The following is a 20,735-nucleotide window of genomic DNA, read 5'->3' as shown; positions in this document are numbered from 1 at the left end:
GAGAGTTATTCAAGATAGATTCAGGAAAAGCAAGGGCAGCACCAAGATTTAATGATGCTTCCCTTGAGTTACTGAAGAGTGCAGTCAGGAGCAGGAGGGAGATTATTTACCCTAGCAACAGGACGAAGAAACCTGTTGCTCTCACCAAGAAGGCATGTTTGGGGGTAGCTGAGGAAGTGAGCAGCAGGAGCATTGTATCCCATTCTTGGATATAGTGCAGGAAGCGGTTTAATGACCTAACCAGGTCAGGAAGAGTGATTACAGTTGCTGATTCACATACGTCCCATGGTGGACAACAAACCCCCCCACTCACTCTATCTTGCCAAGCCGACTCCATCACATCATTCCTCACACCCACTTAAGTTTCAAGAGCACCCATGGTTCACTTTCTATGCACTTCCTCAACTCCCCATTTATCCATCCACCAATGCCAGTCACCCCAATCCTTATGCAATGTGATGTATTTATCCCATAATCACCCTCACCGAATGTACTGCATCCATCGGGTGAATACATGACCTTCAGTCACTCACATTTCTATTCTTTCATCCCTTGTAGGAGAAAAGAGCGCAAAACACAAGGGAGAGGGAGAGGACTGGAGATGGCCTGCCACAAATTGTGCATCTGACAGATGCAGAGGAGGAGGTCATGGAGATAAGTGGCACATCTGCATCCCTGATAATCAGAGATGGAGAGACTGGGAAATTGCAGATGCCTGGTGACAGAATTAAAAATATCTCAGACACACGTGTTGATTTTATTTAATAAATTACTGAACTATGAGAAGCCTGAGTATGCTGATTGTCAAGATTGTTACTTTACCAGGACTAATTCATATCCGTTTCTTCTGTCTAACAGGCCTTCAAGCATAGAGCAACAGTCTGTGGACATGCCTGACGACGATTCCTCAGAAGAGCTCATTCCTTGTGAAGGTGCACTGTCACAGGAGGTACAGCCATGCACCAGCGCAAATACTCACACTTGGGTGAGTCCAGTTAGACAGTTAGGTGGGTTTTCACCCTGGTGATTCACAGTTCACAATTGAGCTCGCGCACTGGTGGCAGGAACAGCTGTGGAGAGTCCGCTTCGGGGGGTGGACTCCTCTCCAAGCTCTGTTCAGCTGGACACAGATGCTGAACCTCGAGGGCCATTGTTGAGAAGGAGAATGATAGAGGGACAACAGAAAATTCGTGAGGTAATGGCAGACGTGCTGCGCACACTCTCCACAATAGCGGAGAGGATGGAGGAGTCCAGGACCAACATTAGTGGATTGGTGTTGCAGGTAATTGTGGAGAATGTCTGCCATGGAGGTAGTGACCACCTCCGTGGAGCTTCAAGCAGGCCATGACCACAGTCGTGCAGGAGATGCCTGCCTCCCTAAACAGGATTCCTTATCTGTGGCCTTACGACGGGTCGTTGATCTGCACCAAGCTGCTGTCCAGCAGAGTGGTGGGAGTGATGTGGCTCTGGCCAGGAGAGGGATGATAGTGAAAGGGGACATGGAATTGGGAACTCCACTCAAAGCGCTCCCATATCTCACCCGTTGTCCCCCCCCCGCCACCCCCCCTCGCACAGCCAATATCCGACATGCTGCCTCGTGTCCCCATGGCCAAATCTGCCCCTGCACAGCTGCAGATGGAGCAGTCTTTGAAGAGGCCTTCACGGGCTCCAAAAATCAGAGGTCATAGGCCAGAAGCCTCTCAGCAGTCAGAGCAGCCTGCCTCTAACTCTGCTGATGCCACAGGGGCTGCACCACATAGAAACGGTGGGAAGTGTAAGTGAAAGCAATTGTAATTCACCACGGGTATGCACATGTATGTTTGACAAAATGTTACGTTTAACCGTTCCTTTAGATTGGAAAATTGTACATGTCACTCCACTATTTAAAAAATGTGAGAGAGGGAAGCTAGGGAATTATAGACCATATGCCTAACATCTGTTGTCAGGAAATTACTAGAGTCTATAATTAAGGATAGAGCGACTGAACACCTTGAAAATTTTCAGCTGATTAGAGAGAACGAGCATGGATTTGTGAAAGTTAGGTCATGCCTGATGAACCTGATTGAATTATTTGAAGAGGTGACTAAAGTAGTGGACAGGGGAATGTCTATGGATTTTGGTTATATGGAATTCCAGAAAGCATTCGATAAAGTCCCTCCTAAGAGACTGTTAGCTAAAGTTGAAGCTCATGGAATTGAGGGCAAATTATTGATCCTGGTTAGGAAATTGGCTGAGCAGCAGGAGACAAAGTGTAGGGATAATGGGCAGGTACTCAAATTGGCAGGATGTGACTAGTGGTGTCCCACTGGGATCTGTGTTGGGGCCTCAACTATTCACTGTATTTATTAACGACTTAGATGACTATGATTTGTGTTCAATTCTGAGCACTACACTTTAGGAAGGATGTCAAGGCCTTAGAGAGGATGCAGAAGAGATTTTCTAGAATGGTGCCAAGGATGAGGGACTTCAGTTACGTGGAGAGGCTTGATAAGCTGGGGTTGTTCTCCTTAGAACAGAGAATGTTAAGGGGAGATTTGATAGAGGTGTTCAAAATCATGAATGGTTTTGACAGAGTAAATAAGGAGAAACTGTTTCCAGTGGCAGAAGGGTCGGTAACCAGAGGACACAGATTTAATGTGATTGGCAAAAGAACCAGAGGTGACATGAGGAAACATTTTTTTACCCAGTGAGTTGTAATGATCTGGAATGCACTGCCTGAAAGGGTGGTGGAAGCAGATTCAATAATAACTTTCAAAAGGGAATTGGATAAATACTTGAAGGGGAAAAAAATTACAGGGCTATGGGGAAAGAGCAGGGGAATGGGACTAATTGGATAGCTCTTTCAAAGAGCTGGCACAGGCACAATGGGCCGAATGGCCTCTTCCTATGCTGTACCTACTACTATGATACTATGCTAGAAAGCTACATACCCAAGTTTGCTGATGACACAACGAAGCGTAGCATTGTAAACAGTATAGATGGAATCATAAAATTACAGAGAGTTATTAATAGATTAAGTGAATGGACAAAGCTGTGGCAAATGGATTTAAATGTAGGCAAGTGTGGGGTCATCTACTTTGGACCTAAAAAGAATAGATCAGAGTACTTTCTAAATGGTGAAAAGCTCAAAACAGTGGAGGTCCAAAGAGACTTAGGGGTCCACGTACATAGATCATTAAAATGTCATGGACAGGTACAGAAAATAATCAAAAAGGCTAATGGAATGCTGGCCTTTATATCTAAAGGACTAGAGTACAAAGGGGTACAAGGATAGAATACAAGGGTAGAATACAAGGGTATCAGAACCATGTTCATCCAGAAGTGCCGAGTAGATGATCCATCTCGGCCTCCTCCCGATATCCCCACTATCACAGAAGCCAGTCTTCAGCCAACTCGATTCACTCCACGTGATATCAAGAAATGGCTGAGTGCACTGGATACAGCGAAGGCTATGGGCCCCGACAACATCCCGGCTGTAGTGCTGAAGACTTGTGCTCCAGAACTAGCCGTGCCTCTAGCCAAACTGTTCCAGTACAGCTACAACATTGGCATCTACCCGACAATGTGGAAAATTGCCCAGGTATGCCCTGTCCTGTTCACAAAAAGCAGGACAAATCCAATCCGGCCAATTACCGCCCCATCAGCCTACTTTCAATCATCAGCAAAATGATGGAAGGTGTCGTCGACAGTGCAATCAAGCGGCACTTACTCACCAATAACCTGCTCACCGATGCTCAGTTTGGGTTCTGCCAGGACCAGTCGGCTCCAGACCTCATTACAGCCTTGGTCCAAACGTGGACAAAAGTGTTGAATTCCAGAGGTGAGGTGAGAGTAACTGCCCTTGACATCAAGGCAGCATTTGACCAAGTGTGGCATCAAGGAGCCCTAGTAAAATTGAAGTCAATGGGAATCAGGGGGAAAACTCTCCAGTGGCTGGAGTCATACCGAGCACAAAGGAAGATGGTAGTGGTTGTTGGAGGCCAATTATCTCAGCTCCAGGACATTGCTGCAGGAGTTCCTCAGGGTAGCATCCTAGCCCCAACCATCTTCAGCTGCTTCATCAATGACTTTCCTTCCATCATAAGGTCAGAAATGATGATGTTCGCTGATGATTTCAAAGTGTTCAGTTCCATTCCTCAGATAATGAAGCAGTCCATGCCCGCATGCAGCAAGACCTGGACAACATCCAGGCTTGGACTGATTAGTGGCACATTTGCGCCAGACAAGTGCCAGGCAATGACCATCTCCAACAAGAGAGAATCTAACCACCTCACCTTGACATTCAACGGCAATACCATTGCCGAATCCCCCACCATCAACATCCTGGGGGTCACCATTGACCAGAAACTTAACTGGACCAGCCATATAAGTACTGTGGCTACAAGAGCAGGTCAGAGGCTGGGTATTCTGTGGCGAGTGACTCACCTCCTGACTCCCCAAAGCCTTTCCACCATCTACAAAGCACAAGTCAGGAGTGTGATGGAATACTCTCTACTTGCCTGGATGAGTGCAGCTCCAACAATACTCAAGAAGCTCGACACCATCCAGGACAAAGCAGCCCGCTTGATTGGTACCCCTTTCACCACCCTAAACATTCACTCCCTCCACTACCGGCGCACAGTGGCTGCAGTGTGTACCATCCACAGGATGCACTGCAGCAACTTGCCAAGGCTTCTTCGACAGCACCTCCCAAACCCGCGACCTCTACCATCTAGAAGGACAAGAGCAGCATGCACATGGGAACAACACCACCTGTACATTCCCCTCCAAGTCACACATCATCCCGACTTGGAAATATATCGCCATTCCTTCATCGTCGCTGGGTCAAAATCCTGGTACTCCCTACCTAACAGCACTGTGGGAGAACCTTCACCACACGGACTACAGCAGTTCAAGAAGGCAGCTCACCACCACCTTCTCGAGGGCAATTAGGGATGGGCAATAAATGCTGGCCTTGCCAGCGATGCCCACATCCCATGAACGAATAAAAAAAATACAAGGGGGTAGAAGTTATACTACACCTATACACAGCCCTGGTTAGACCTTACCTGGAGTACTGTGTTCAGTTCTGGACACCGCACCTTAGAAAGGATATATTGGCCCTGGAGGGAGTGTAGCGTAGATTTACTAGAATGATATCTGGACTCGAAGGGTTAAATTACAAGGAGAGATTACACAAACTAGGCTTGTATTCCGTGGAATTTAGAAGATTAAGCGTTGATTTGATCGAAGTTTTCAAGATATTAAGGGCAACTGATAGACTAGATCGAGAGAAACTATTTCTGCAGGTTGGGGAGTCTAGGACTAGGTGGCATAGCCTAATAATTAGAGCCAGGACTTTCAGGAGTGAAGTTAGGAAACTCTTCTACGCGCAAAGTGTGGTAGAAGTTTGGAACTCTCTTCCGCAAATGGCAGTTGATGCTAGCTCAATTGTTAATTTTAAATCTGAGATTGATAGATTTTTGTTAACCAAAGCTATTAAGGGATATGGGGCTAAGGCGGGGATATAGAGTTAGGTCACAGATCAACCATGATCTCATTGAATGGCCAAACAGGCTAAATGGCCTACTCCTGTTCCTATGTTTCCTACGTTATGCTGTGAAGTTTCCTTTTTTTATAATGGCAAATAAAATGTAATGATTTGCACCACTTCCCCGTCTTACCCATTATTGCGTCCCGAGTGCCAGCTCACCCTTTAGTTGTTTCATGATGAATGTGAATACATGACGGGACCAATGGGGGGAATATGCAATGGGTGTATGCTTGATTGAAGGACTGTTTTGTGCAAAGGGGTGGGAGGAGGGTGGCAGAGGACTTAATTCTTTACTTCAGCCCAGTCTGACTGACTAACTTTGAGCTATGAGGGCATTCCTGGCATCCCGAGCAGCTGGTCTGGCGATGGGTGCCACTCGAATTTATCTAGTAGTAACTAGCTACTTTTATTTCCAGACCTTCTAGAATATCCCATAAAAAATAACAAATGACTACAAGAATGACCTTAGAGTGTATTGCTAAAATGTGCATACTCCCAATCGAGGGGTCATCTCGTGTTGAGTTACCAATATGCAAATATCACACACGTCAGTCACAAAATTGGGCACACGCATTTGATTCATGAGGTGCCCGATTTTGCAAGTGGTGATTTGTGGCCAAATAATGAGACCATCTTACTGGCATTCAGGCCTAATTAAAATATGCAAAATTGCTCATTAAACATCCCAACCTGAATTTTTCCTTTTTGGGCGAGGCTCAGCCCAAAGCAGAGATCTACAGAGCTCGTTTGTTGAAGCAGACTCCTTGATGCAAGAAAATAGATTTGGAATGATATTTTACGTTTTGGTTTTGGCATTTTCATTTTCCCCTTTGCTACATTTTGTTCTTTGTATTAGTTGTTTTTTTAGGGTAAGCCTCCATTTTTGTATTTTGTTCCCCCTCAGTACTTTTCTTTATCATGCAATGATACAGCACAGAAGGAGGCCATTCGGCTCATCGTGCCTCTGTTGGATCTTTGAAAGAGCTATCTAATTAGTCCCACTGCCATGCTCTTTCTCCATTGCACTGCAAATATTCCACTTGTATTTATCCAAGTCCCTTTTGAAAGTTATTATTAAATCTGCTTCCATCACCCCGTCAGGCAGTGCATTCCAGAACATAACAACTCGCTGCGTAAAAAATGTTTCCTCACATCGCCACTGGTTCTTTTGCCAATTATCTTAAATCTGTGTCCTCTGGTAACCGACCCTTATGCCACTGGAAACAGCTTTTCCTTTTTGAACACCTCTATCAAATCTCCTCTTAACCTTCTCTGCTCTAAAGAGATCAACCCCAACTTCTCCACTCTCTCTATATTACTAAAGTCCCTCATCCTTGGTACCATTCTAGTAAATCTCCTCTGCAACCTCTCTAAGGCCTTGATATCCTTCCTAAAGTGTGGTGCTCAGAATTGGACTCAATACTCCAGCTGAGGGCTAACCAGTGATTTATAGTGGTTTAGCATAACTTCCTTGTCTTTCTAGTCTATGCCTCTATTTATAAAGCCCAGGATCCCATATGCTTTTTTAACAGCCATCTCAACTTGTCCTGCCACCTTCAAAGATTTGTGTATGTGCACCCCCAGTTCTCTGTTCCTGCACTCCCTTTAAAATTATATAATTTGGTTTATATTGCCTCGCCTCATTCTTCCTACCAAAATAAATCGCTACACACCTCTGCATTAAATTTCATTTGCCATATATCTGCCCATTTCACCAGTCTGTCTATGTCCTCCTGAAGTCTGTTACTATCCTTTACATTGTTTACTATATTTCCGAGTTTCGTGTCATCTGCAAACTTTGAAATTATACCCTCTATACCCAAGTCCAGGTCATTCACATATATATCAAAAAGAGTCCTAGTACTGAGCCCTGGGGAACTCCACTGTATACTTCCCTGCAGTCCGAAAAACAACTGTTCACCACTACCCTCTCATCCCTGTCCCTTAGTCAATTTTGTATCCATGCTGCCACTGTCCCTTTAATCTCATGGGCTTTAATTTTACTAACAAGTCCATTTTGTGGTTCTTTATCAAATGCCTTTTGAAAGTCCATATACATATCATCCACCATACTACCCTCATCAACCTTCTCCATTACTTCATCAAAGAACTGAATCAAGTTAGTCAAACATGATTTTCCTTTAACAAATCCGTGCTAACTTTCATTTATTAGCCCATACCGTTCCAAGTGCTAATTTATTTTGTCCTGGATTATTGTCTCTAAAAGTTTCTCCAACGATGTTAGGCTGACTGGCCTATAATTGTTGGGTTTATCTCTCTCCCCTTTTATGAACAGGGGTGTAATGTTTGTAATCCTCCAGTCCTCTTGCACCGCCTCAATACCTAAGGAGGATTGGAAGATTGTGACCAGAGCCTCTGCAATTTCCACCTTTACTTCTCTCAGCAACCTGGAGTGCATTCCATCAGGACTGGGTGACTTTTCTATTTTGAGAACTGCCAATCTTTTAAGTACCTCCCTTTATCTAATTTTATCCTCTCCAATATCGCTATCATCTCCTCCTTGACTGCTACATTGGCAGCATCCTCTTCTCTAGTGAAGACGTTTAGTACCTCAGCCATGCCCTCTACCTCCACAAGAAGTCCTCCTTTTTTGTCCCTAATCAGCCCAACACTTCCTTTGACTAACCCTTTCCTATTTATATGTTTATAAATGATTTTTGGGTTCCTTTTATGTTCACCACTAATCTGGTCTCATACTCTCTTTGCCCCACTTATTTCCCTTTTTAGATCTCCTCTGTACTTTCTGTATTTAGCTTGGTTCTGTATTGTATTATGACCCTTACATTTGTCATAAACCTTCTTTTCGTGTTTCATTTGACTCTCTATATCTTTAGTCATCCAGGGAGCTCTAGCTTTGGAGCCCTTCCTTTTCCCCTCATGGGAATGTGTCTACTCTGTACTTGAACCATCTCCTCTATGAAGGTCTCCCATTGTTCAGTTATTGTTTTGGCTACCAATTTTTGATTTCAATCCACCAGGGCAAGATCACTTTTTAAATTACTAGTTAGCCCACCTCCTGTTAAGTATTTTTATGCTGGATTGTTCCTAGTCCTTTTCCATAACTATTCTAAACCTGATGATATTATGATCACTGTTCCCCAAATGCTCCCCCACTGAAACCTGCCCCACTTCATTCCCCAGAACTAGATCCAGCACTGCTTCCTTCCTCATTGGGCAGGAAAACACTGATCAAAAAAGTTCTCTTGTACACATTTCAGGAATTCCTTCTCCTCTTTGCCCTTTACACTGTTACTATCCCAGTCTATATTGGGATAATTGAAGTCCCCCATTATCACTCCTCCATAGTTCTTGCATCGTTCTGTAATTTGCCTTCAAATTTGCTCCTCTATCTCCTTCCCACTATTTGGTGGCGTATAGCTTCTCTATTGTTCCTTAATTCTAACCAAATAGTTTCTGTCGTTGACCCCTCAACTACATCATTCCTTTCCAGTTCTATAATAGTTTCTTTGATCAATACTGCCACCCCCATCTCCTCCTTTCTTTCCTTTCCTATCATTCCTGAATACCTTGTAGCCAGGAATATTAAATCCCAAATCCTCCCCTTCTTTGAGCCAGCTCGCTGTTATTGCCATTATATCATAATCCCATTTGCCGACATGTGCCTGCAGATTACTAACCTTATTTACCATGCTAAGTACGTTTACACACATACACTCCAAACTCATCTTAGACTGCCTCGCATTGACCTCCTGTCTATTTCTGAACTATTCTTTGCTCTACTGCTATTTGTCTCTACCAGTTTTCTGTGCACCTTGTTTCTCCCCTCTAATGTTTCATCATGGTGCCCATCCCCCTGCCAAATTCGTTCAAACCCTCCCCCAGAGCACTAGTTAACCTCCCCGCGAGGACATTAGTCCCAGCTCTGTTGTGGTGCAACCCGTCCATCTTGAACAGATCCCTCCTGTCTCAGAACTGGTCCCAATGACCCAGGAATCTGAAGCCCTCCCTTCTGCACCATTTCTCCAGCCATGCACTAACCTGTCTTATCCTACTACTCTTATATTCACTCGCGCATGGCACTGGGAGTAATCCAGAGATTACTACCTTTGAGGTCCTGCTTTTTAACTTCCTCCCTAGCTCCTAAAATGCTGACTGCAGGATCTCATCCCTTTTCCTTCCTATGTCCCACATGGACCACGACTTCTGGCTGTTTTCTGCACCCTCTCAGTGATGTCCTTTACTCTAGCACCAGGGAAGCAACACACCATGAGAGACTCACATCAGTGGTCCCATTATATGAAGAAGAAGAAACACTGGGTGGGTGGCTCTTACGACACCAGAGCTATCTTCTACATTAATGGCGGCTGATTACACTGAGAAACCCTTTAACACCACAGCATCTATTTGCTGTTCCTTGACTACGACCTTCATCTCTATCTCTACTTCTGCCTCCACCTCCACCTTGAGAAAAGTGTGCCATGCAGGTTAAGCACAATGAAAGACTGTGTGGAAAAAGGGAATAGTTGTGTACAATGCATGAAATGTTATCTCCCAAGGGGTGAGGCAGTTCCCAACTTAGGTCTGCGCCATGCTTGATGGGCCTTACATGAAGTATGTGCAGAGATGAGGAGCACACTCACTTTTACCATGCTTTGATAGTAGCATACTTCCTTTTCATTTGCAACCAGGTATGAAGGAGCTGGATGACTGCACAAGCTCAGTCAGTGACATTTGTCAGGGCAACTGGCACCTTTGCTTTTAATGGAGGCTGGATCCTATGGTGCATCTGCTGTAGCAGGAATTACAATTCTGCAACATCAAAAGTACCAGTGCTGCCCACATGTCCTCACTATACTTTTATGAACAATTAGACAACTTTTCTGTAATCCCCACAACTTTCCCTTTAATTGTGAGCTGCAGCCCTTTAAGAGCTGTTGCTTCACCAGATTTTGTGCTCTGTAGTCAACTGTGCTACAGAGCAAGCTCTCTGGGCAAGTTTTTTCTGTATCTGCAGTCTATTGAATAAGGGGGCACTGCTTATATTGCAAAATGTGGCACAGACCTCCCCTGCTTATGGGTGGCCCTATGAATTGGGCAGGCACAGCGCTATTTTTACTAGCATCGTAAATCACATGTATAAAGAATTGGTTTTACATCAGGGCTAATTCTGGGATTTGAAGTGGGAAGGTGGAAAGAAGGGAACAGCCATGCCGGAAAAATTGGGGTGGGGAAGGGGACACATCCCCTTATCCTTTCTATTGATTGCACCTAGGGAGAAGGAACCATGTTCTTCTGTAAGGAAAAGTAAGATGCCCAAGTCTTGCTGCAGATCCCTCCTCTCTGTCCATCACCCAAATATAGGTGATGGACAGAGAGGAGGGATCTGCAGCAAGCATAGGGAGGGCATTAGGTTCACATAGCGAACAATACAGGACAGAATATGACAGGGACACCTGAATGCCAGATGAATGCCCAATTTTTTTCCGGCATGGTTACAGGAACAATAAGCAAACAACAAAGATTTATTTTTCAAGTATTTAATCAAATGTTTATAATACTTATATTAGAGGTTTAAAACTTATGCATTTTTAACGTTTCGCAACAAGTTGTTAAACAAAGGCAAAAATATCAATGCTGATTTGCTTTTCCATATAAGGCGGTGACTATGCACTTTTATTCTTTTGCTACAATATCTAATAATAGTTCAAACAGAAGCTTTAGAAAAGAATAATTAAAAACTGTATAAGATTACAAAGATAAGTACAGACGAGGGAGGCCGTTCAGTCCCTCTAGCTCAACCTTCCACAGAGACGTATACAATCCACTTCCAGCACAGCATATGTCTCTTGAAATATTTTCGCCTCCATTCTCCTATCCATGAGACCATTCTAGGTATCAGTTATACTTTGCATAAACATAAGGCTATTTAAGAACAGGAAAAGACCATCCCTTTTTTATGGATTAGCCTCATCAACCAGCATTTCACCATATCCCTCTATCTATCTTTCTATCTATCTATCAATCTTTCTTTCTTTCTTTCTTTCTTTCTTTCTTTCTTTCATTGAACTCATTAGCCTTCAATAGGTTTCCCTGCTAAATTCCCAAACCTCTATTACCCTCCTGGGTGTAAAAGTTCCAGCTGACTTCCCTTTTTACTCTAGTTTCCTCATTTTTACTGTGTGCCCCCTGGTCCTTGAATCTTTCACTATAGCAAACTATTCGCCTGGATCATTATTATCAATTCCCTTAGTAGCCTTTAAAACCTACAATACAGCTCAAAACTCTATATCATTGAATATTAAAATGTTAATGAAAAAATAATCATTGCGACATGTGATCATCTGCCCCCCAAAATTAACATAATTCCCTTCCATGTGGTTCAGTGGTGGCAAAGTCGCCTGAGTCAGAAGATTGTGTGCTCAAGTCCCACTCCAGAGACTTGAGCACAAAATCTACACTGACACACCTGTGTAGTACTGAGGGAGTGCTGCGCTGTCAGAGCCTTAAACCAAGGCCCCATCTGTCCTTTCAGGTAGATGTAAACGATCCCATGGCACAATTCAAAGTTACGCAAGGGAGATCCCCTGGTGTCATGGCCAACATTTATCTCTCAACCAACACATAAACAGATTATCTGGTCATTTATCTCATTGCTGTTTGTGGGATCTTGCTGTGTGCAAATTGGCTGCTGCATTTCCTACATTACAACAGTGACTACACTTCAGAAGTGCTTAATTGGCTGTAAAGCGCTTTGAGATGTCCTGAGGTCATGAAAGGCGCTATATAAATGTAAGTTCTTTTCTTTCTTTTTTCTACTTTGTGTAGTGCCACCCAACAGTGCCTAATACGCTAAATACTTCTGTATGATGAGTGCTATGTGACCGTCTACAAACCTGTCACGTAAGCTCTGTTGAAAGTTTTTTTAAATAAAAATGATCATGCAATTTTGCACATATAAACTATTACCAAGAAAATAAGGTTCCTTATATTAAGCCATAAAGTTTTGTGTTTATGCAAATTAGCTATTGAGTTTGATTGTGCCGTTCGCCTTTTCCAAGTGAGGACAATAGCATGGTCGAAGGGAATTAATTTCGGGAGAGAGCAGTGACAAGAAAATTGATTTTATAGCATCATAAAATCATACATCACAGTAGGAGGCCATTCAGCCCATTGTGCCTGTGCTGGCTCTTTGAAACAGCTGTCCAATTAGTTCTACTCCCCTGCTTTTTCCCCATAGCCGTGCAACTTTATCCATTTGAAATAATTATCCAATTCCCGTTTGAATGTTACTATTGAATCTGCGTCCACCACCCTTTCAGGCAGTGCATTCCAGATCATAAGAAATTGTTGTGTAAAGAAATTTCTCCTCATCTTCCCTCTGGTTCTAATGAGAACAATCCCAGCTTCTCTCGTCTCTCCACATAACTGAAGTCCCTCAGCCCTGGTATCATTCTGATATTTCATTAATGTTGCATCGAAGGGATTTACTCAACTCTTCCCCGGAACAGAATTCAAATAAACCTAAGTTATAGAGAGTAGATCGTTTTGCTTGTGGCATAAATGTGAAACATCAACACATTTCTATAGTTTACTACACAGAATATATATGTCCAGTTATCATAGTCTATCACATTCAAGTTAATCACATATGAAGTGGTGCCAGGTACAACAGTTTATTCACTGCTTAATATATGAGCTATCTTTATTCAAAACTCAATACAGAATTCATCAGAGTTCCGGTAATATATTTGTTTCCCCATCAGTAATTCTTTTCTGCTTTGCTTCCTGTTGAAGATGGGAAACCAAAAGGAGACCTGTAGGAATTAAAAAGTAGAAATATGAAGCATAAAATATGTGTTTTTATTTACATATTTTTTTAAAAGCCAAATGGCCTCAGAATCCGTGGCCCTTAAGGCATTCTCCCACTGTAATTTTGGTGGGAGTCCGACTGAAGGGCCAGATACTAGGCCAGGACAGAGAGCGGCCAGGTCCCGGCCTGAAGTAGCGGATTCCACATCACCAGTTGGGGGCAGAGACTCCACTTGCCTCAAACATAGCCATTGAAGTAAGAGAGGATGGAGCTGGGAGTGGGGACACCCTACATCAGGAGTTCTCACTTTTCTGAGCCTCCAAGAGACCTGGTGTAGCATCGGTGAGATTGGATAGACCAGTCTGAGCAATGGCGCATGTTGGGGCCATCTGGGGCAATAGTCTGGGCAATGCAGAGGCCCTTCCGGGGAGGGGGGGGATGGGGGGAGGACGTTCCTGAATCAGGTGAATGCCTCAGCCACTTGGCTTCAGTATAGCTACAGGGCGGAAACAGATCAGTACCACTTGGATATGGAATCCCGTTCTGCTCGGTTTCAGCCGGGTGGAGGGAGTTAAAAGCCCCTCACATGTCACTGGCCACCTGTCCACAATACTGTTAATCTTTCCACACTTTTAACCATCTCTTTGTCTCTCCATGTTGCTCCTACTGCCTGTTTATTGACCATTTGTCCATGTCTCCACCTGTGGGTACTGCATACTGTGCCCTGCTGGTTGTCTGTGGGGAGGGAGAAAGAGAGAATGTGTGGGAAGAGAGAGTGAGTGAGAGAGTGAAGGTGGAGGAAAAGAGCAGCAGTAGAAAGAGCAATGGGATAGTTGAATCTGGAGATGGCAAAGGCACTGTTGAGGGTTCTGGCAGCAGATGGGCTGAGGCAGCGGTGGAGACGGGCGATGTTACAGAGGTGGAAGTAGGCAGTTGTCAGCTGTGGCTCAGTGGGTAGCACACTCGTCTCTGAATCAGAAAGTTGTGGGTTCAACTTCCACTCCAGGGACTGAAGCACAAAATCCAGGCTGATATTCCAGTGCAGGACTGAGGGAGTGCTACACTCTCAGATGTGCCGTCTTTCATTTGAGCCATTAAACCAAGGCCCCGTCTGCCCTCTCAGGTAAAAGATCCCTTGGCACTATTTCGAAGAAGAGCTTGGGAATTCTCCCTAGTGTCCAACATTCATCCCTCAACCAACATCACTAAAACAGATTATCTAGTCATTATCACATTGCTGTTTGTGGGAGCTTGCTGTGTACAAATTGGCTGTCGTGTTTCCTACATTACAACAGTGACTACAATTCAAAAGTACTTCATTGGCTGTAATGTCCTGAGGTCGTGAAAGGCACTGTATAAATGCAAGTCTTTCTTGTAATGGAGAGGATATCGGGTCAGAAGCGCAGCTTTGTTTCAAGTACTATGCTGAGTTTGCGAACAGTCTAGTTCAACCTGAGACAGTAGCTGGGGAGGGAGATGGAATTGGTGGCAAAGGACACGGAGTTTGTGGTGGGGGCTGAAGATGGTGGCTTCAGTTTTCCCAATGTTTAATTGGAGGAAATTGTGGTTCATCCACCACTGGATGTCGGACAAGAAATCTGACAACACAGGGGATGTGGAGGGGTCAAGAGAGGTGATAAAGACATAGAGCTGGGTGTCGTCAGTGTACATGTGGAACATGACCCCATGGGGGTGATTTTAAGGAGCGGCATGATCGGTGGGGCGGGGGGTTGGGGTGTGGTCAAGGCGGATGGGAAGCTACCTGGCTCTCTGCAGTGTGGCGCCGAGGAGATTTTAAATTTTGGGCTTCATCTGCATGATCGGTATCAGTCTCCTGCCTGAACCCGGCGGGAAGAACCAAGTGGCTGGTGGGTAGGAGAGGGATACAGGGTGGCAGGACTTCCCCACAGTGGCCTGGGGTTAAGACACCATCAGGCCACAATTCCAATGCTCTGGTCGGATTCCCATCCTCCACTCTCAATAAACCAACTCCTCTAAAACCCTGCTAGCCCCACACTATCCCACACCAAGTCCCACTCACCATCAGCCCTCTGTTTGTTGACCTAAATTGGCTCCCAGTCCCCCAACACCTCCAATATAAAATTACCATCCCCCAGATCAAATCCCTTCATGGCCTTTCCCCTCCCTATCTCTGTAATCGTCTCCAGTCTTCCAACCTTCCAAAAACTCTGCAATCCTCCAACTCTGGCCTCTTGTGCATCCTGAAATTCCTTTGCTCCAACATTGGCGGTCGAGCCTTCAGCCACATGAACTATAAGCTCTGGAATTCACTCCCTAAATCACTCCGCCTCACCACCTTCCTCTCTTCCTTTAAGAACTTTCATAAAACCTATCTCTTTGATCCCTCCTAATATCTCCTTCTTTGACTTGGTGTCGGTTTTTGGCCGATTACACTTCTGTGAAGTGCCTTGGGACATTTTTCTACATTGAAGGCGTTATATAAAGGTTTTGTTCTTGTTGTCAGCCGGTTGTTGAGGTGAGAGGGCGGGAGGAGGCATTAAAAGTTCTTTAATTTGGTGCTCTTGGGCTCAGGAGATGAAAAATCAGCTAATATTGGCAGTGGTAAAATAGCCAGTGATTCCTGTTCCATGTATGAATGCTGGATGAGGACAGAATGAGACTTGAGAGTGATGCACTCCACAGTTAAATAGCTTGCTGACACACACTTTCTAAATTCATATGTGAATGGCTATTTGGATAGGAGATTCAGAAATGGAATCATAAGTCAGTGAGAGTGAAATTGGTCTTCAGCAGTAGTGCAAAATAGGCGATAACAAATCAACAGCCCATTTTACACTCTGCTCGTTGACTTTAATAGAAAGTAAGTCTTTGGGAGGGAGAGAAAATCAGGAAGGGGTGTGAATAATATAAACCGGAGCTCTAAATGTAAAAGTTTACATTGAGGATCTTACTTTCTGTTAATCTTATCAGTAGCTTATTATTTTTATATTATAATTAATTCCTTACCCTATTAGTTGTAAATTTCAGTGCCTCCTCTGTACTCAATAATTTGGCCCAGGATCTTTTCTGTACTATTTTTTTATGCAAAAACTGTATTCGGTCCTTCTCAGTCTCAGCATAAAACAATGACAGAACTAGTATTTTCAATATTGTAAATTTTGCAGAAATTAAAGTGAGTAACAATAAGAAGGCAATTAATGCAACGAGTGGGATCCATATCTTGGTTATCGACAGTGTCGGTTGAGGGATGCAGTCACCTTTAGACAAGTGAGTTTCATCTGAGAAGGTTTCTGTGAACGCCTGCGTCTCCACAGGAATATTGAGGAACGTGGTCTCTGTCTAGAAAAACAAAGGGATAATTAAGCGACACAAATAGATTATCAGTTCAATACTAAAATAAAAACTGGTACAATTGAGCTAACATGGAATTTCATAGGTACTTTTTTGCGTTGTCCATCACGCTTGTTGATGATGTTGCAACAATACTATCCATTGGCTTTACTCATAAACTAATATAGTTTCCCTTAAAAGACATACAAATGGTACAAATTCAAAAGAGCCCTAAGGAAGTACAATCATATATACAATAATATATGTCTCTCTGTATGCTGGCTGCTTTGTTTTAGGAATGATGTCACGACTCGCAATCGGGAGCGGGAATTGGGGCAGGAGGCGGGTGCTGCTGAGGGCCCAAGGATGAACCCAAGGGTGTAAAGTAAGTGCTTGGGGAGAGAGGTCTCCAAAAAGATGTCGGAATAGGGAGGGCAGGGGCAGAGAGGCCCAATGATTCCTTACTCCTTCTAGTCCTCAAGGCATCCTCCTGAAGAACCGGAAATATTACTTTCCTTGACCTCTTCTCGCCGCTTTCCTGCTCCCCGGCAGGTTTCTTTGGCGGCTTTGAAACTGCGCGGGAGTGCAGTGGGAGACTCAGCCGACCTCAAAGTCGACGAAGATAAAACGTTGCCGGGCAGGAACAGTGCAGCCTCGGCCCTGTAAGCATTGGCCAGGTTTAACCCCACCCTCGCACCGTTCCCACCAGGTGGCGGTGGGGGGAGGGCTTAAAATTAAGATTTTCTATAAGAAGTCTTTATCTTTGGTGCTACTTTGCATATTCTGTTCCTGAAGCCGAGATTATTGGTCAAAGTCAGATCTGAGCTTTGAAATTGCTGTTAGTGCTCTAATCAAGGGATGACTAAGCGTTACTTTAGGTTCTTGAGGATTACAAAGAATGCTGCATAACACCTGACTTTACTGATCTGAGCAGGTGCACTAAAGCCTGCTCTTGGAGACCTACACATGGGCCACCTGATGGAGAGCAGCGCTTATTAATTACAATGCTGAGGCATTTAAATCCATGGAATACCATAACAGCTTCAAGGCCAGCTTAGTAGTGCAGTCATCCAGGCAGAGGAAAGCCAGAAATGAGGTTATGGAAGTCTTGCTGCAAGGAGTGAAGAATAATTTGTGCGACAGGTGGATGTATCTGGTTTAAAGCGCTGAAAGAGTCAATGTCCTCTCCTGCACCCACAGGATAAGATAACATATTAGCAGGAAAAATGGTAAGCCAGCAATACTATTATACGTGACAAGCACCTGACACAAGTAGACCTACGAGAAAGTCATCTCTGCCGACGATTTAATGCTAAACTGTACCCAGGTTAGCTAGACTGAGTCCTAGCATAACAGAAGTAAATCAAGGTACGGTTAATATGAATGGGCATACTTAGGATGTATAGTCTATTTACAGTTATTATATGCTAATAGATGCGCAGTCACATCTTAAAGGGGCTTCACACAAAGGAATCTTCCCTAATGCATCAGCTGTCACATTTGTGTACAAAACAATGACTACACTTCAAGGCCTACTAAATAATGCATCTGTCACTTCTTTCATGCCACTATGAACAGAAAACTTGCTGACACATAACTAGCCTGAAAAGAGCTGAATGCATAAAAATTGAAGGCCATGGTGAGCTTAACAATCACTGGGAATGCTGTAAAGTGGATTTGGGAAGCATCTCTATTTCTTAATCTACAATAAAACTCAAAACCAGTGGAAAGGGTTCAGGAAAAGAAAGACAGTTACTTTGAAATAGATTTTGGAGAAGGTATGATGTATTTGTTTAGTGGGGCCAAAGCACTGGCCTTGACCACCAAATGTCGAAGAGGCAATTATGTCCGGTGATGAGTTAAGATCTAATTTTGATAATTGCTGTTAAGGATTCCAAGTCTGGAGCATTCCATCTTTCATGAGGCCACAATTATAGTCAGACCAATTCTAACAGAGCTGATATGTGCATGTGGAGAATCTAACCACTCTGTTGGAGCCTTTTTTGAGGTTAGGCTAGGTTACAAAGTTTATACAATGCTGGAAAAGCCTAACATGACCAGCAGTTAAACCCTACCTACCCTTCATAGTCCTACTTCTCTGGAGTACTGCTGTCACAGAATTGACACTGGGGTTTTTCTCTTCTACACTCGCCGGCCTGCAATCCCCCCCCTTCCCCCCTTCACTTTAATGGATGGAAAAATGCAGGCTGGCGAGGCCAGACGCAGAAAATCCTGACCGTTCTACTCTTCCCCACTGGTAACTCTCACATAAAAGGATCACACACTCATAGTTATAAGGTGCTGCAATACAATTTGACTTGCAAAAGTTAACCAAAATTACATAGTTATTAAAATATATATATATATATATACTTACGTTGAATTTCATATTCATAGTAATGTTTATTGTAGGCAGATGGTCTAGATGATTTCTTATTGAAGAAATTAGTAAGAATAGTCCATAATCCAATATTATGATTACTGCCCAAATACACACATTACTAAAGATGGGAGCAAAGAATCTTGCCATGCTTTTCCATTCCCTTTCTGATAAACACAATGATGGGATCTTTATAAAGCATTTCTTCTCTTTTCTGGTTAATAGGAGCAGATGAGGCTTCCCTTCTTCTTTCTGCTTCTCATCAAACTGCAGGAATTGATTTGTGACAAATATGTTTTCAAACTCTATGTTATTTAAATACCTTCTGATATAGAACCAAGTGAGTATTAGGACCAGTAAGATACCCATTATGGCCATAGCACTTTTACAAACTCTGGAAAATGTGCCAAATTTTGAAATGATGTAATTACCCAGGATCTCCAAGTCAATTCTGGTTGCATTGAGGTTTCTTTTTAAATCATTATCTTCTATTCTGTGTTTTATCTGGAAATTATCTTCAAACTTTACTAACTTATTTTCTGGTATTTTTTGGATTTGTTGGTGAATCCAATTAATAACTTCAATGTACTTTGCCAAAAGATCTCTGACAGATGAGCGCATGTCCTCCAGGTAGCAGACCAAACTCTCGACTAATCCTCTTAAATTGTGAAAGCTGTTTTGGGCACAGTTAAAGAGCACCACACCAGTGCCAGCTGTTATCAGAGCGTTGCGGCCTTGTTGTGACCCACATGAAATGAGGAATATCAGAGTGAAGCATCTGAGATACTTTGAAAGAAACAAAGCTCCAGGAGTGACGGCAGCAAATATTACAGACACTGCCAGAGCCACTGGGAGGCTGCATTGTAATGCTCGCAAGCTCACGTAGAGGATGCCACTAGCCCCCAGTCCCATCAAAAGACAAGGTGAGATCAGGCACAGAATGTTCTTCAAACCAGATTTTCGTTCGGTTACAAACAGCTCGAAGAGCTGTCCAAAAAATTGAGCAACCATCTTGAGAATGAGCATTTTAATTTTGATAGCTTCTTTTCTGCAATTGGAGAAATAAAAATGAAATAAAATATTCAGTTATCATTTCAAGAACAATGGATGAATGCATTAAAATCTTGTTAAATGGGCACTGGTTAACTTGGAGTAGTACTAATGTGCATGAAGTTCAAACCCAGAGACATTTCCCCAGCTCATACTCAGCTATTTATCATTTTGGAAGTTATACAACATGATAATTGGATTAGCAGTTAGGAACAGGCAACATTCGAGGGAACATTGCTTTGAGTTTTACCTCCCATGCTGTGACGCTGAAGCAAACCCTAACATTACAGTAAAAAACCTACTCAAGTATTTCAACTGTAATATTATTAACCCAATATAACAAACATTTAGAAATAAATAAGTAAAACAAGAAGTTTTAAGCACATTTCTCTTTCTCTTTTTCAATATTTATTATTTCCTAATTAATATAACACCCATAATACATTGGGGAAGAAATTCAACTCACAGTTGTCCGTTTTGTGCCTGAAAAATTGGTGGCCAGGAGTTGAAAATGGGGGGTGCACCTTAGCCGCCCCATTAAAGTCCAAGGCCCACCTGATGCCATATTCAGGTGAGCCTGTAAATGGGTGAGCGTCCCACCCGCCCACTGCTTTACTAAGCAAATGGGGATCCAATGCTGGGTGTAGAACCCCAATGCAAAATTCAAG

The 20,735-nt window shown here is 43.4% G+C and overlaps 1 protein-coding gene across 1 annotated transcript; it reads right to left on the bottom strand.

Moving 5' to 3' along the window:
- Positions 1-11,036: 11,036 nt before the first annotated feature.
- Positions 11,037-20,043, bottom strand: LOC137307087 (dendritic cell-specific transmembrane protein-like). Its single transcript, XM_067976420.1, is given in 4 exon segments — positions 11,037-13,291; positions 13,294-13,329; positions 16,314-16,646; positions 19,015-20,043. Coding segments are annotated over 4 exon segments (1,446 nt in total). The 3' UTR covers positions 11,037-13,243.
- Positions 20,044-20,735: the final 692 nt, after the last annotated feature.

Source organism: Heptranchias perlo, chromosome 3, assembly GCF_035084215.1.
Source record: "Heptranchias perlo isolate sHepPer1 chromosome 3, sHepPer1.hap1, whole genome shotgun sequence".
Taxonomy (NCBI): Eukaryota; Metazoa; Chordata; class Chondrichthyes; order Hexanchiformes; family Hexanchidae; genus Heptranchias; species Heptranchias perlo.
The sequence above is the reverse complement of the archived record's forward strand: the minus strand, read 5'-3'. Positions and strand labels throughout refer to the sequence as shown.